The sequence below is a fragment of the Uloborus diversus genome, chromosome 4, assembly GCF_026930045.1.
Source record: "Uloborus diversus isolate 005 chromosome 4, Udiv.v.3.1, whole genome shotgun sequence".
Lineage (NCBI taxonomy): Eukaryota > Metazoa > Arthropoda > Arachnida > Araneae > Uloboridae > Uloborus > Uloborus diversus.
Genome location: NC_072734.1, coordinates 163,436,560 through 163,454,630, shown reverse-complemented (window position 1 = coordinate 163,454,630; position 18,071 = coordinate 163,436,560). Strand labels below are relative to the sequence as shown.

At 36.5% G+C, this 18,071-nt stretch overlaps 1 protein-coding gene across 1 annotated transcript in view; it reads right to left on the bottom strand.

Moving 5' to 3' along the window:
- LOC129221438 (transmembrane protein 145-like) overlaps positions 1–18,071 on the bottom strand; it is a gene marked incomplete at its 5' end in the record, with an annotated part of 48,578 nt that overhangs the window by 16,790 nt on the left and 13,717 nt on the right. The window contains 1 exon segment of the mRNA XM_054855922.1: positions 4,500–4,620. Coding sequence (XP_054711897.1) covers positions 4,500–4,620 — 121 coding nt within the window.

Sequence of the window (18,071 nt, the reverse complement as noted above, 5' to 3'; positions counted from 1 at the left end):
CCATTTTGAACGCAAGAGGCGCTTATAGGAATCCCTGCATCCACCAATCAATGGCAACGCAATGGAAACAGGGGTTCCTTGTAACACCCTCCTTGTTGCCATGAGTTTCAGCAATTGTCAAGGCCTTTAAGAATTAAATGGGGCAATGCCTAGAAACTAGGTAAACTTACTTCACAGCTGTCGCAGATTTGGTACGAAGTCGGGGCTGTAAGTAGAGTATTTAATTGACAAAACTAGGTTAGAACTGCAATTGTTCAGGTAGAAATTTTCAATTCGAAATATAATAAGGGGACTTAAACTGTGCTCTTTAGCGTCGTTTAAGCTATAAAAGAACGACTGTAAAGACAATCCTTGCATCTGAAACTATTAAACGCAAAATATTGTTCTTATATGGTTAAACATTGAGGTTTGCGAAGAGCGAGATGAAAATGAAGATCCATTTTGAGTTATTTTATAGGTTGTACGTGAGTTCTTTAAAACACGTTGTTGTGTGGACATTATAGAGCAAGAGCCCATGAGTGTCAGACCTACGTCATTAGTATAAAGGCTCAAAAATTTTCTGCGTAAGCACATCACAGTAATAAAGTGTGTCCCAAAAGTTTGGAGACAACAAGGTTTTCACGTTTTACAAGTTAAAAAGAGAAGTAATGAATTCAAGACAATTTAGAATCATAAAAAAATATCAGTACAATATTAATACAGTCGGACCTCCATATATCGAAGTAGCAAATTTCCGGAAAAAAATTCGTTATATAGAAATTTCGATATATAGAAACGATCTTATTTTTCGTAAAACACTAAAATGAAAGCTAATTTTCGTGTATTGCAAAATTCGTGTATTTCAAAATTTCAATCGTGTATTTTTCGTGTTTTTTCAAAAGTTTAGAGACAACAAGGTTTTCACGTTTTACAAGTTAAAAAGAGAAGTAATGAATTCAAGACAATTTAGAATCATAAAAAAATATCAGTACAATATTAATACAGTCGGACCTCCATATATCGAAATAGCAAATTTCCGGAAAAAAATTCGATATATAGAAATTTCGATATATAGAAATTTCGATATATAGAAACGATCTTATTTTTCGTAAAACACTAAAATTAAAGCTAGTTTTCGTGTATAAAACCTAAATTCTAATTTATACGAGCATCGGATTAAATGAAAGTTAAAAAATAAAAGAAATTACATTTTTTGCGCCGTCATACATCTTCATTCTTCAGCAATTAATTTGATTCGCAACATTAAGGGGTTTCGTTTTGACAGTGTAATCGAGAGAAAAGTAAAAAATCAATCTACTTTTAACTTGAATGATTTTTACTGAAGCTAAAAAGACTAGGAATGATAATCAACAGACAAAGGGGATAACTTGAAACTGATTTTACAGTGCTACTGGTTACAACTTAGATTTGAAATAAACTTGAGGGAATTTAAGAACTCCAGAACGGAACAACGACCTATCTACACAGCCGTCAAACCCAGGTTCCTTATGAGTTTCGTAGCAACCTTTAGTGAGCATAATTTTCTCCCCTAATTTTTATTTTTCATGAGACAAACAGTCTGAAGTGGAAAAAAAAATCGACGAATGTCTCGAAAAAAATTTCGATGTATAGAGATTTTTTCGATGTATAGAAACAATTTTTCTGTGTATTGAACATAGAAATTTGCTGGGATTTCGATACATGGAAAATTTCGATATGTAGAAGTTCGATATATGGAGGTTCGACTGTACTTGATTAAAAAAGTTTTACACAATCACAGACTTTGTGACAATAATTTAAACTTAAATTTTTACTGTCCCAAAAGTTTACTGACAAATCATAATTTTCCTTTAATGTTGAAAATTTTAAACCATTTTTTCTAATCATTTCAAAAACTCGATCAGGCATACTTCTAACAAGAGATTGAAGAACTTCTGACTATAATGAAAACCAACTGTGTTTAGATTGTAGTCTAAGATCTTGAACTGTTGAAAACTGCCTTCCATTAGCGTATGAATCTTGAGCTAATGATCCTCAGAGGTTTGCTATTGGGTTTAGGTCAGGACTAAAGGCTGACCAGTCCATAAGAGTTACTTGGTTTTGTCTAAATCACATCATTGTAGAGTTAGACACGTGAATGGAGGAGCTGTCTTGTTGGAATTTCCATTGGTGCTCACCAAGCAACTTTCCAAATGGAAGTAACTGTTCTTCAAACGTTTTCCTATAATGTTAGGAACATTGACGACCTTTCAAAAAAGATATATTAGTTGTTTCATTGAAAGAGAATGCACTTCAAACTGTAAGTGAACCTTCCCTTTGTTATCTCCTGAAATTAGTTTGGGGTTCCTTGCAAATATCGTGCCAGTAACATGCCCCATCATAAGGACCATCTAAATTGAATTTCTTTTCATTACTGAAGAGAACACTTAACCATTTATTTGCCCCATTCATGTGATTTAGGGCACACTGAACACGAGTATCTTCATGCAGTTTTGTAAACTTCTGCGAACGACGAATTGTGCGATAAACAAGAAATGCAATTGCCTGCAGCTGTCGAAGTACTGTTCGTTTTGACACTAGAAAGCTTACTTCTTTACAAACTGACCATGCTGACAGGCTCTGGGTTGAAACTAATCTTTCCATCTCTCTGTCTTGTCGTTTAGATATTTTCTTTGGTCTTCCAGAAAAAAAGTTTGCTTCAAAAGAATTATCTTTTGACAAAATTTGGTAAATACCTGCCCTACTGCGTCCAATTTTACTTGAAATGTCCACCCTTTCCATCAACACCCTTTCAAACGATAAATTTGCAAAATTTCCTTTTTAGAGAACTGCACATTGCAGGACATCTTGGCAATCGTTCAGAAACGGTAACACAGGTTCGTTTTTATGTCAGAAAGCTTGTGCGTCACAAGTAAATGACCTTGTAGTATGCAAAACTTGAGTATCAATGCTAAAATCAAGGTTTTCATCGACTGTTTTTATACTTTTCAGACAGCATTTTTTCGTTTACATTTTTTTAAATTAGATCTATGATCGATGAAAGTTGTTTGAGCGTTTTGATTTTTGTGTCATCATTTGTTATTTGCATAGATTATTTCGTCTTGTTGACTCGTATAGTTAGCCCGTAGTTTCAATAAAATGATTGTCTATAAACTTTTGGGACGCACTTTAGTAAAAGCGGTTCGCAACGTTGACTAGCGTTGGCTTTGACAGGAAACTGGTAGCAAAGGTGGGTCAAAAACTGAGTCATTCCATGTCAAGTGACCTTGCACTTTCTCATCTCCATCCGACCATCTCCGATTTGAATGAAATTTCATAGAGGTACAGACATGCCTTTGAAACTAACCTATAGAAATTTTCACCTTTCAGGACTCAAATCCTGAGGATCTAGGGTCAATTCAAGCAAAGGGCACCAAAATGGTGGATCAGCTTTGTGAAACGAATTGTTATGTTTAGCGTGGTTCCCCTAATGGAGGCCATTTTGGAACCCACTTTTTTTTCTTTTTGAGTTATCCTCAGCCTTTCTGCCCTCTCTAAAACGTCCTCCAAATCGGAGATGGTTGGATGGGGACCACCAGGTCACGTGACATGGAATGAATGTATGATGTTTAGTTTTTGCGGCAATTTTACGCACTTTTGCTACCTGCTTCCTGCCAAAGCCTGCGCTACTTAGCTTAAATAACAGCGACCCTTTCTTTCTTGCTGTGATGTCATTACGCAGAAAAATTTCAGGGCTTTATACTATGTTGTAAGTCTGGCACTAATGGGCTCTTGGACTATTACTAAGAACACTCGATTCAGATTGTCAAACTAAAATTGCTATTAACCGATGTTGGAGTTTCGATATGATTGCGCTTAACGCTTTGTCTGCGAAAATAAAACTCAACGAGTCGCGTCTGTATGGCTCAGTATTTTCAATAATTTCCATCAGAAGAAATGAACCCAATCATGCATGAACTAAGACTATATAGGACCGTACATTGTCGTACAACATTGCTATACCAGTTGTAGATAAATTTCAGCAGAGGAAATTTCTTGGGCGCTAGATATATTGAGAAGGAATAAAAGATGGAGAGAGTGAAGCCTTCAATTCTTGAAGCAAGGATCCCAAGTAGCGTGATATATTTGAAAGTAAAGGATTGGGAGGAATCAGGTTTCTTCCTCTCATTTTGTGTAAAACGTGTCTTCCATTCGTCGAAGTTGAACCTCGTGACTTGAGATCTTTGCCTCAGAACTTCCTAAGCCAATAATTGGGCTTGCTCCCTGCAGTTACTAATTCCTGCTTTAAGGTTAGATCCGTATCGTATTTGTTGCTCCAGCTGGAGGTTTCTTTCTACGTTCTTTTGATTGTGACTTCTATACGTAAGCGCTCAACTTCTACAAATAAGATAATTTAGTTCACCAAGACAATTTGCTAGGACCAGACTTCTTGCTCCCTTGCTTTTTGAAACAGTTTTATGAATTACTGATTTACATTTTTCAGTCAATCAAAATTTATAACTTTCGTGAATGATACTTACGAAGAATATAAGATGAGCAACGATCGAAATGAAAAGTTCTACTGCGTTAAGAAGTTTTTCTCGCACCCACTTTGGCACAATGAAAGTTGAAATAAGAATGACGACTGGAGCAGAGATAAACCTGAAAAAGACCACCACAAAGCACATCAATCAAACATCCAGAATTAAGAGTTTACATGGTATTCAGGTAAAAATAAAACAAAATACTACTAATGAAACGATGCATTCAAGACATCGTATCGACCGAACTGCTTCCCCATTCATTTTTGGTTATAGTCCTGGATCTGACAGCACTTCTGTAGGAAAGTTTGAGTAGGGAGAATTTTTTTTCAAAAATGCTTAGTAGGTGTCCTAGGAAGTATTTTGGACTCGGGTGGACATCCGCCACCTGGTCACTTCTCCTGCTATGACGTCATCAAAGATGGCCTCCTCTCGATCATATAAATGCTTATATTTATTTTAATACTTGACTTTTTTTCGTAATTCTTGCGCATTTTTATACTTATTTACATTAACTAGTTTACTTTTTGGTCACAGTGTTAAAGTTTTCCCAAAAAAGTAGTTTAAAAACAATTTATTGTATTGTTTTTTATTTATTTTCCTTTTTTAAAAATTCATTTTTTAAAATTAATTTTTCAACTATCAGTCGTTGAATAACCGTATAAAATTATACTCAAAAACTATTTACGTAAAAAAATGTTTATTTGCCATTTTCACCTGGTGTGATTTATCGATCAGAATGTTTAATAGTCGCTCCACTTAGGTGCGCCACTATAGGCGACGCTAACATTCGAGCGCGTTGTTATTCTTCGCAGTAGTAAGTTGGCAGCCATTGAATTATATGATGTGTTCTGTTATGAGTGTGACATTGGGTGGGTTTTGAGATGATGAAACGCTGTTAATCTAAATGATTCTTTTGTTCGAGATTTATCGAAATAAAATTGAGATATGGATATTATTAAACTGTCGAGAGTGTCAAAAGACAGCATAAGAGACCTTAAACCAGTTAAAAAGACTTGCATTATATGTAATAAAAGTAACAATAGTGTGATAAGTACAGAAAATGGCCATGAAAAAGTCGGGGGCCGCTGCAAAATTGGGAAATGAAGTAGGTACTTAGCGTTTGAACGCGTTAAGTGAGAAAGAGTTGTTCTACTACCATAGGAATAATGCTTGCTATAAGCAATACTGTCATCAGAAACCTCTTTTACAGCTTCAAAATGAGAAGAAAAAATCAAAAGATGAAGATGACGGCATCATTACTGCTCAGTCGAATGTGCAGAAAAGTGTAAAGAAATCTGGAAGGAAGCGTGCACGTTATCACAGACCTCAAGCAGCAGGTATTCCTCATCGATTACAATTGTGTATCATCTGTAACCATGTATCACATAATCGCATTTGCGAGAAGTACAGAATAAGCGAGTATCCGAGGATTAAAGAGTTTTTAAAAGTCACATTATACTCAATCCGATACATTTATTGAATGCTCAGTCTTTGGAGTAAATGTGCTACAATCGGTTTTACATGGAAAGAACTATGTGAGAGGTGTCAAGGGGATGTTCATGTTGGGAGAAAACATGTTCAGATTGCAGGTGAAATCTTTTTTGGAAGAACGTTCCATTGAGTCCTACGCTACAGAGTTTGAAAACTTACAGAACATTCGGCAGAATATTTCTCTGTCATGGGAAAAAGAATCAGATCATATAGATGGTAATGTGGAAAAACTCTTCTCGGACTTTGAGAGGTTTGTCAGCTTAGGAACGAAAATGTCAGAGCAATTTTTGCACTGGGATAATTTTTTGAAACTCGTCCAACTTCTCAGAAATTTGTTTCGTTCAGACAGACAAGGTCTTTGAGAATTACATTTAGATACCGTGCCGAAACTTCAACCAGTATTTGCCGTATTTGACTGTGTCAACTATCAGCGATGGTCTTCTCTATTTAAAAGACATGAGGAGACTAACCAAGACAGCCCCAGAGGTGCATGAAATGTTCATGAAGGGGAAACATGTTGTGAAACTATATGATCATAAATTTTCAGCTGTTGCTGTGGATATGGCAGTCGAACAAACCATTAATAGATCCCTAGAAACTTCATCTGGCATCTTATAGCGAACTAAATAGGAAGATTTTGTAGCAGAGTGGGAAATAACGCATCATGAACGTTTGATGATATCAAATCTATTTCGAGAGGTAACAGACTCTATTGCTCTTTTCGAAGGTTTGAACATTCACCATGAATTTTCGAAGAAGCAAACTCAGAACATAGATGCAAAGGTTGTCTCAATGTTTAAATATATATTACACAAAGGTAATCCGTTTGATATGCATATGCTTCCTAATCCATTGCACAATCTGCTAAAAGCACTGGTTTCCCAACATACAAAGGGAAAAAATATTAAAATTATTTAAGACCGGCTAAGAGATGTATTGTACTTTGCGGAAAACACGATGCGAGGACAAAACAGTAAGAATATCAAGCACCATCAATTAAGCCATGTTGCCACCATTTCATTGCACCTAAGTGCAAAGTATAGCTGCTACGAGGAAAGTTACTAAAAAGATATCGAACAAGTCATCTCGCCGAATGATACAAATAGCTCAGGCTCGTTCGTATGACATGCAAGAGCTCTTTCGTTATGAGCTATCTGAAAACTGTTCATTGTTCAATGATCAAGGGCTAATGTTAAAACCGCAAAAAAGTGCATTGTTAAAAGAGCTGGAAACATCTTATGGTAGCACCAGTGACCTGGTTCAAGTCTGACAATAAACCTGTTTTAAAGTCGACGTCATGAACTCTGTACGAAAGGTTATGACCACACTCTCAGAAATGGACTTTCAAATTTGACGAAATTTTCTTCATTTTTGACGAAACCACTTCCAGGGATATGCTCCGAGCGAACATTTCGTCAAATTGAAGAAACTGCTTTTGTTAGTGGTTTGAGGATGCGAATTTCGTCAAATGTAACGAAATATTTCTTCATTCTAGTTTCGTCAAATTAACAATAATTTTCGTAGTTTTGAGAGCATTAGTTTCGTCAAATTAATTTCGTCATATATGAGGACGTTAATTTCGTAAATTTTTAAGAAAATTTATTTCCTTTTTTTTTTTTTTTTTTTTCTTTGAGCACATTATTATTATTTTTTTTTTTTTTTTGAGAATACAGTCGAACCTCGTTAATTCGAACACGCTTAAAACAAATAACTGCTGAAATGAACTTTTTTGCAATCCTTGTCTTATTGTTTATTGTTTTTTGGATAAAGCGAGCCACGTTTTATAATAATCGATTTTAATGGTCCCTTTAAGTTCGTTATAACGAGGTTCGACTGTATTTTATAAGATTTGTGTGCGTGTGATCAAATCCTAAATTCAGAATCTTACCACCGTAGTTTCCCACTTTATTGCGTATAGTCACTTTCACAGGCCCGTCATTTACGGGGTCAGGGGGTCAATTGCCCCCCCCCCCCCCCTCCCGTCTTGATTTTTGAACATTCATGTTTTTACACATTACTGGCCGTTGTTTTAGTTGGTTTTCTGTAAAATTTTTATTGAGTACAGACTCTTTGTAATATTTGGGAAAAATTGAAACAACGGGCCTGCAGTCTCCCCCCCCCCCCGCCCATCAAAAAAAGAAGACAAGTAATTGTTAAAAAAAAGAGGCACATAAAATATGTCAAGCAAATTTTTATTTATGTAAAAATGCAAACAAACAACTTCTTAAAAAAGGTAAAACAAATCATTGCAGATTAAACTCCCCATGGTATCTAATTAAACCCCCCAGAATTTCCTTCAAAAAATCTAATTTTTGTCGGATATTTTCCAAATTTGGCACAGAGGTACGTTATTTCAGGCTCGGGAATTCACACAAGGTCGTTTATGTCCCTGTATGTGGGGGGCGGGGGGGACAGACAACCCCGCATTGGGGGTTCTCCGTATTAAAAAAAAAAGTTTTTGTCCGATCTTTTTTAAATTTGCCACAGAGGTTCTTAGATGCTCAAGAATCACGCAGGGTAGTTTTCATCACTTTATAAGGGGCGGGGAAAAGGGGGTTCCTTGAAAAAATCCAATTTTTGTCGGATCTTTCCAAAATTTGACACATAGGCTCTTTGATGCACGGGGATTTACGCAGGAAAGTTTTAGACCTTCTATGGGGGGGGGGCAACCCCTATGGTAGTTTTCCTACAAAAAATCCAGTTTTTGTTGGATCTTTCCGAATTTGCCAGAGTTTCGTTATTTGATGCTCAGGAATTCTCATAGGGTGGTTTTCTTTCTGCTATGGGGGGCAAACCCCATACCGGGGGGGGGGCTTCTTATTAAGAACCAGTTTTTATCATATCTTTTTCAAATTTGGAACATAGGTCCTCTGATGCTCGGGAATTCACACATGGTAGTTTTCAACCCTCCATGATGGGGGGGGGGGGGAGCAATTCCGCATTGGGGGTTCTCCTTATATAAAAAAAGTTTTTGTCCGATCTTTTCTAAATTTCCCATAGAGGTTCTTTGATGCTCAGGAATTCACGGAGGTTTGCTTTCGTCAATGTATGGGTGGGGAAGGGGCAACCCCGATGGGGGGTTTTCCTTGAAAAAAATTCATTTTTTGTTGAATCTTTCCAAAATTTGGCATAGAGGCTCGTTCATTGATGCTCAGGAATTCTCATAGGGTAATTTTCGCCCCGCTATGGGGGACAACCACTAAATGAGGGGTTTTCTTACAAAAAACCAGTTTTATCATGTCTTTTCCAAAACTGTCACACATGTCCTTTGACGCTCGGGAATTCCCGTTTGCGTCCCGCTATGGAATGGGAAACCACGTGTGTGTGGGGGAGGGGTCTTATAAGAACCCAGTTTTTGTCTGATCTGTTCCAAATTTGGTACATTTGTCTTTTGATGTTTGGGAATTCTCATATTGTAGTTTTCGTCCCGCTGTGTGTGGCAAACCCCATAGGAGTTTTCCTCATAAAAATCCAGTTTTTGTCGGATCTTTTCTAGATTCGGCCCAGATGTCCTTTAATGGTGGAAATCCACATAGGATAGTTTCCCATGGTGTAGTATTCATATGGGGTACTACTCTATGTGATTAAAGAACCTATGCGCCAAATTAGAAAAAGATCTGATAAAAGTCTGGATTTTTGTAAGGAAAACACCCCTAATTGGGGAGGGGGGTGCCCCTAAAGCGGAAAGAATATTTCAAACTGTTTGAACTACATCGCTATGTAAGGATGGCGGTGCATCACGATGTAGAAATTCCTACATCGCCCTTGCCCCTACTGGGAATATAAAAGTGCTACTTCCTCAGCAGGCATTGGGTTCTGGAAAAATAAATCATGTGCCACTTTTATGCACAGTTAGATCGATATATGCTCGGGAGAAAATTGCTGAGAAGTTTCTTCTTCATTGCATCGCATGAAAAAATTCCAGAAAAAAAACAAAGATTTTTATCCAACTTATACCACAAATTTTAAAGAAAAAGTACAATAAAATGGACAACTTTAAGTTAGTACATATTTGTTCTAAAATTAGATACAGAAAATAAAATTAGATAATCTTAAGAAAAACCTTACCTTTTTTGTTTTCCAATTAATTATTTGTTTTATTAATTTTGCTTGTATGTAGAATGTTTATTTGGCCAAATTTATGTTTAATACAGGAACTTTATTATTGCATGCATTTCATACTTAATACTTTGAAAACAATTCTCTGCCAAAATTGCAAAAGGTATTTGAAAATATAAATCTTAAAAAAATGCAGATGTGAAATAAATCTTTTGGTAAAATTAATTTAGTGTAATGTTTGTTAAATAATTATAAAAATAAACCTTTGCTTTTTACCCCTAAGTTTTTATTTTTATTTCCAAACATGTGTAACATGAAATCAATGCATAATATACGAACATTTAGAATATTGTAATAATTATGAAAAAGTCTTCGTCTGTCCTTGTTCCGATTATCTCCGTGATGTTGGATCCATCCTAAAAAAGTTTTAAAAAGAGAATATATACATAATAAGTAAAGGTTTGAGTTCATGGGTGTATGCCCTCATGCACATGGATCTTTTTTCTATTTCGAGGAAGTTTTACGATTAAATTCAGCAGTTTATTTCTGAAATAAAACATGTTTTCACGATTACTTTTAAAATCTCAGTTCTTTTTCTTAAGTTAAAAAACTACGATTCGCTTGTGACTTTGAAAAGCATCTGATTTAATTTTAATATTTTTCAAAATATATTATTATTTCGATTCTGACAGTTTTTTTTTCAAGCAGATTACAAGAATGAGTTATTTTTACAGCGGATGAACAAAATTTTTATTTAGGCATCTAGACTCTCAGTTAGTTTCTGAAATTAATTTCTGAATAATATTCTAGAATTAGAGTTTCTTCAATTTATCGAGAATCAGCATTATTTAGCCATTAAACGAGTTAATTCTTTTGCACATCAAGTCGTAAATTTTCATTTTTTTTTTTTTTTTTTTTTTTTTTTTTTTTTTAAGCTATAATAAAGGGTGCGAAAATTTTTGATCTGTGATTTTTTTTTTTAATTTATTTTTTATTTTAACCGATAGCCAAAATACACCGTTTTTTTTTTCGATTTTCGTGTTCCGTTTTCTTCACGAATGTTTTCTGAAGTAACCCCCCCCCCTACCCAAATTAGTTCCAATAAAGTACTTATGAATTAAGTAGTACTGAAACTGATGATTACGATTTTATTTGCACTTTTTTCAGAGATTTTATTGTGCTATGTTATCAATAAACAACATTTACTTACCGAGCTTTACGTCCTTAAACCACTATCAAAATAGAGTCAAAAACCCAAGGCTCCAACACTCGAAGTCACGCTCCTTTCATAAGTTAACTAGTAATTACATAAAGCTATCTTCTAGCTGATGGATAGGGATTTAGTAGAAAAAAAAAAACTGATTTTTCTGCTATACTGGGGGTAGAGTACTTACAAAATGGGGCGTAGCTTAAGGGCGTGTGTACTTCGGATTTTTTTAACTCAGCTGGTAATGTTTTTAAGAGGGAATGTTGCCAAGTAAAGTTGTTAATTGATAGTATAGTACCTTGAAATCTTTAAAAAATATTCGAACAAAATCATAAAATCATCAGAATCAATCACTAGTACAAAAATATTCAAACATAGCTCTACTTACTAGTTTGGGACGGAGACGAAGGGAGTATCACCTTTTAACTAAGCATATTTGATTTTTAAAATATGCAATTTTCACGCAGTAAATAAAAAACGCCAAGGGAGAAGAGTTGCCAAAGATAGGGGAAACCCAATTACAACGTGCATTTTCTTGTTTGTTTGTGTCTTGAGAACTAATTGACTGATATCAATGAATTTTTTTTCAAAAGTATATAATGAAAATAGGGACTAGTGTGGTGAGCAAAGCTTGTTACATATATAAATCTTATCATATATTTTCATTATCCTTTTAATTTTTCATATATTTTCATTATCCTTTCAATTTTTCAATTGAAGTTCGGTTAAATTTTCAGATATTTTACTTTATATTCAGCAAAATCACAACTCCAACTAAAAGATTTGGATTTATTGGAAGTTCATCTATAAAATGCTTCTTAGTCTGATTTAATGCAGACCGGGATTTCTCACTTTTTGTTGACAATATCTTGAGGCGGCAAATATGGCAATAAAATTAATGCTGCATTTATTTTAGCTGTAAAAACTATGTATAATGGAAAAATTCATAATTATGACAAATCATGTAACACAAATTGACATAGAAAAACTTATAAATTTAGTGCATGAAGTGGGAAAATAAACAACAAAAAATGCTTATTATTGTTATTACAATTTTCAAATATGCTATACTATCTTTTCTTTTTTGAACAATCACGATTGCTTATTGCTTTCATTTGACTGTTTTGAGGTCCTATCATTTTATTTTCCCGCCAGCATCCTCTGCAGCACCACCGTCACGTCGACCGACCGGCCTCACGATGCTGCTCCTCTAGCGAAAACCGTCTCCAGGTTGCGTCAATATCCTACACTTACACGCATACATACACGCACGTACACAAACACATACACACACAAGCACATACTCAAACACATACACACACGCATACACATACACACGTACACACAACTACCCACACACTCATGCCTGCACACAGACACAAACACATATGCCCACACCACGTACATATTCTCCCACCCCCCCACACACAAACACTCATACACACATCTACCCACACACTCATACCTGCACGCAGACACAAACACACATGCCTACATACATACACATACCCCCCTACACACAAACACACGTACCCCCCCCCCCCCCCATATAAACACACACACTCGTGATTGCGAAAAACATAATTTGAATGCAAGATGTCAAAATTCAAATTAATTTTTCTTTTTTTTCTTTTTAAATCGAGGTTAAACATTGAAACTTCACTTCAATAATTTATTTTAATTTGCGGAAAAATTGAAAAAATATTGAAAATATTCTGCTGAAATATCAAGAACAAAGATAGAGTTCTTTATGGAAATTAATATTTTCTCTTAAAATGATTTTATCAAATTGATATTTACTTTACTTCATGTTTATGCAAGTAAAAAAAGGGTGCACAAATAATGAAAATAAGCACTTATTTCAAGAAACATCTGCCGCAGGGAAAGGAGATTATTATAAACAGCGTGGTTAAAGCTGGTAAGCATATTGGGGGATTGGTATATAGTATTTTTTTAAGAAAATAAAAATGCAGAATGAAACAAATTTGAACTATTAAACTAAAAAATACACTTCGTTTAACAGAAATATTTTTGTAAAATTCATGGAAAAGAATGAAAACACATAACCATGTAATATATTCCATGTTGAAAGTAAAAGCTTCAAAGTTCTATGCCTTTTATAAATGCGCTGTATTTATCATCTGTGTTAGTTAAGCTACAGGAGGGGTTTTTTTTTTTTTTTTTGTAAGTTTCAATTCGTACAAACTCTTTAGTTATGTTCGTAATTTTTTTAACGAAATAAAGGAAGTACGCTTTTGGAAACAAATGTCAACGAACCAACATTTTCTTTTACAAATAAAAAGAAACAACGCTAGCTAAGCCTAACGTGGAGGCGACTCAAAGTTAACACACACAGAATTCTAAACCTAATCGAACTGTTCGTTTTCAATTTTAATGTGTTTTAAATACAACTACAAACACAACACTAAACAAAAATGTAACAATACATAAAAGAAGGCACATTGCACATACAAATTTCAATAAATACTAACCTTTTTTATGAATCCTTTAGAATAATTGAGGTAAGATAATTTAACGAGCAAGTAGAAGATTGAAACGAAAACTCCCAGAATGCACTGCAATGTGACGAAATCGGGACGAAATAATTTCGTGAAAAATTTGAGATTTCTGGCTTCGTCAAATATCACGTGATTCGGTGACGAAAGGATCGTCGAAAATTACGAAATAGTGCTCGAGGATTGCCGAATCGTCAAAATTGAGCGTTTCATTTTTGACAGTGCAAATGAAAATAAAACCTTTGGTGGAGCTGTTTCAGCTTTTTCGTCATACATCGGGAGCATCACCAAGAACTGTGGAAGAGTAGATTACAATGTTGACAGTTATCGCAAATTTTCTCCTAAAAAGTCTGAAAGGGGGCAAAGACAAGGTAGCAGCATCGTGATAGATGTGGTCAAAATCTCAGAAGATGTTCCATTGCCTGTCCAACTCAGCAGCTTTAGGGATCTTCAAGAAACAAACTGATGTTGCAAAAGTTCATTGCTGATACAGTGACAGATTCTTTGACTCAAACACCAGATAATATCAACCACATTTTTAGTGCCTTTCATGGTGCTGAAGAGGATGATGTAATATCTAACTGTACATCAGTGCAAAATGGAAAACAGATAAATCAGACAGAATTAAACTGTCTGAGAGTAGAGGAAGCTGACTTTAGAATGCTGATTCATGCAAAACATGCATCCCTATGTGGGTTCACTAAAATCGTTATTATATGCGCCGACACGGATATAATAGTGTTAGCTATGTTTCACTATCTTACTCTTCAAAGATTTGGTGTGCAGGAACTTTGGATGCGTACTGGAGTTGGTGATTCTACACGATTCTTATTTGTTTTTGATATTCACCGAAAAATAGGTGAAAACTTATGTTCGTTGCTTCCTGCCATCCACACACTATCTGGATCAGATTATACAAGTAAATTTGGTACCAAAAAGTCTGCTCTTCATTGTACATCTGTAGAGTATTTGGAGAGTTTTGGCGTGTCATCTGACTGGATTTATATAGAGCAAAGCCTTAAATCTGCAGAAGAATACTTAGTGCAAGTACTGCGACAAGGGTCATTCTGTAAATCTTTAGGTGAACTTAGGTTATATGGCTGTATCATCATGCGAAAAATATTAACACTGATAACTTGCCGCCTACTACCAGAAGTGCTAAGGGCCACTTATTAAGATCATATTTTTACACATACCTTACAACGACATTGCATTGACGATGTTACTGTTAACTTAGATCCCTGTGAATTAGGTTTTGTAGTGTTAGATGTCGATTTGATTCCAGAAAAGAATTTACAAAGATTTCCAACTGATTTTATTGGAGCATGTAATTGCCTCAAATGTGCCAAATCTTCCTGTACTTGTAGAGCAAATGAAGTAACCTGTTGCTCTTTCTGTAAGTGTAATAGTACGGGTTTGCAACCAACTTGTAACAACCCCTTTTAAATATAATTTTATTAAGTGCAACAAAAAAAATTAAAAGAAATAGTTATTAAGTTATAGCAGTAGTAAAAATACATTGCTATTCGCCTTAAAAACACTAATTGTAACTTACTGGCAAAATTTTCATTTTTGTTGGTTAAGTATTAACATAAATTTGGGCTTATATGGGGACGAAAGTGCACAACCGCCATCTTTGATGACGTCATAGCTAAACAATGTACGAAATGGCAGATGTCTACATAAGCTCTAAATACTTTTTAGGATACCTACTAAACATTTCTGAAGAAATATTCTCCGTACTCAATCTTCCTATCGAAGTACTAAGCATTTATGAGAACGAGCGGCCGCCATCTTTGATGACGTCATAGCAGGAGAAGTGACCAGGTGGCGGATGTCCACCCGAGTCCAAAATACTTTCTAGGACACCTACTAAACATTTTTGAAAAGAAACTCTCCCTACTCGAACTTTCCTACAGAAGTGCTGTCAGATCCTGGACTATTAGTCACGAAGTCGAAAGCACATCCGATTCACCAGTCTCACATTGGAAACGCGACCGAATCAAAAACGATATCAAAGTTTATGCGAGTCTGAGGCATACTAGAATCGTGCTTTCTCCAGATGAGGAATAGCATATACGGAGTGGTTCGAAAGTGGGAGCACCCCCTCCTCCCGCCCCTTTCTTTTTGCACGATGGAGGAAATTGTATTGAAAATGGTGTCAAAGACACAGTTGTCTTACACCAGGATGGAGTATCAAAGCGCTTCGCGATTCACGTGCGCTGCTTGAATAAAGGCTCCCTCACCTCGAACAGAATTCGATCGAATCGATTACTATCAATTGCATCTACCAATCACGCATCCAGAAATTTCCTTTGCCCCACCCAGAAGGAAATTTCTCGCTACGCTACATGTAGGTAGAATTCGATCGAATCAAAACCAAGTGGACTAAGCCCCTAAGACCAGGGCCGGCTCTAGTAGTTCTACCGCACCAGGCGATGTTGACAAGTACCGCTCCCTAGTCTTAATAATAAAAATATACATTGTATACTTTTAAAATCATCTAGCATACTCTCACGTATTGCTGCAATTTGAGCTGCAAAGAAAAAAAAGCTAAGGAATAAAATTGAGTTTTTCATTTTTTTTTCCTTTATGAGCAATTACATTGCTTATTGTTCTCACTTGATGGTTTTGATGTTCTTATGATTTTATTTTCCCCCCGCCTCCCTTTGCAGCACCACCGTCGACCCGCCCCTCCCGATGCTGCTCCTCTAGTGAAAATCGTCTCCAGGTTGCGTCCATATCCTACACACACGCGCATACATACACACACCTACACACACGCTTACACACACACACACACGCATGCATACACACATCTACACACATACACACACTCGTGCATGCACAGCTACACACACACATTCCTGCCTGCACACAGACACAAACACACACGCCTACATACACATACTTATACACACGCATGCACACACATACCCACACACTCATGCCTGCACGCAGACACGCACGCCTACATACACACACACACACACACACACACACACACACACACACACTCGTGATTGCGAAAAACATAATTTGAATTTAAGAAGTCAAAATTCAAATTAATTAATTAATTATTATTATTTTTTTTTTTTTTTACATTTCGCTATGATGAAATTTCCCCCTCCCCTAAACTCCGCAGCCCTAGGTGGTGGCACAGGTCGCCTACCCCAAGAGCCGGGCCTGCCCAAGGCCCTTCCTGTCCTGGGGATTGTCCTGAGGTTCTGCATCTTTGCCAAAAGCTCTCGGTCGTAGCTGAAGTAGCGACATATCGGCCATCTTGGGACTAAACTCGCTAAACGCCACTTTCTTCCTATGTCTGATTAGACGAAGTAGCCTGTTTTGCTTCTTGCTCGTGGCGCTTTTGATCGTGGATTAACATGAAGTTAATAAGAAATCACAATCAAGAAGCGAAACATGCTACTTCACCATAGCAGACAAAGAAGGAAAAGGCGTTTAGCCCCAAGATGGCGGACGTGTCGCTACTGATGAGCGGGGCTTTATCTTCACCAGCTCCACTTCTTTGCCTGACCTTCAAAAAGTTCCAATATGGGTACACTGGGACCTCTCTGTGGTTTTCAAAAGTAATAAGTAAGAAACACTCGATATCCACAATGCATGAATTACGAGCAGCTGTGGAATGCGTCTTTAACCTCATGACTTCGGAGTATCTCCATAAAACATCTACGAGAACATCGCGCAGAATTTGGCTGTGTTACGACATGGACGGTGCTGATACCGATGTTTATGACTCTTAAGACTTCAGAGTAGCTGTGTACAACAATAATTCAACAATGACAGGAATAATATCCAAAAAAGGGGGGGGGGAAGGGTTGCCGAGATTCAAGGCGGGGTACTTGTCAGTTTGGTCATGACCCCTTTCCCCTCAACTATAAACTTGTGAAATTTATTCCTAGTAGCACAATCGGGTGGAAGCTTGGAGCAGAAATTAGTAAATGGTGGGAGCAAGTTCAATCATTGGCTTAGCAAAGTTGCGGCGAAGACCCCAAGTCACGTGACTCGACGACGAATGGTTAACACGTTTTGCGTGAACCTTGCGAAAGAAACTTGATTTCTTCCTATTCTTTGCTTTGAACTCTATCACGTGATTTAGGGTCTTTGCTTCGCGAATGAAAGCCTTCACTCCCTCCATTTTATCTCTTCTCAACGGTTGGAAGGTGGTTGGTCAACAGTGGAGCTTATGGTTGGCCAACGGTAGCAATGTCCGCTTTGGCAACCGTTACCTATCCAACCATTTGCCAACGAAGGACCAACGATCTGCTACAGTGCCTA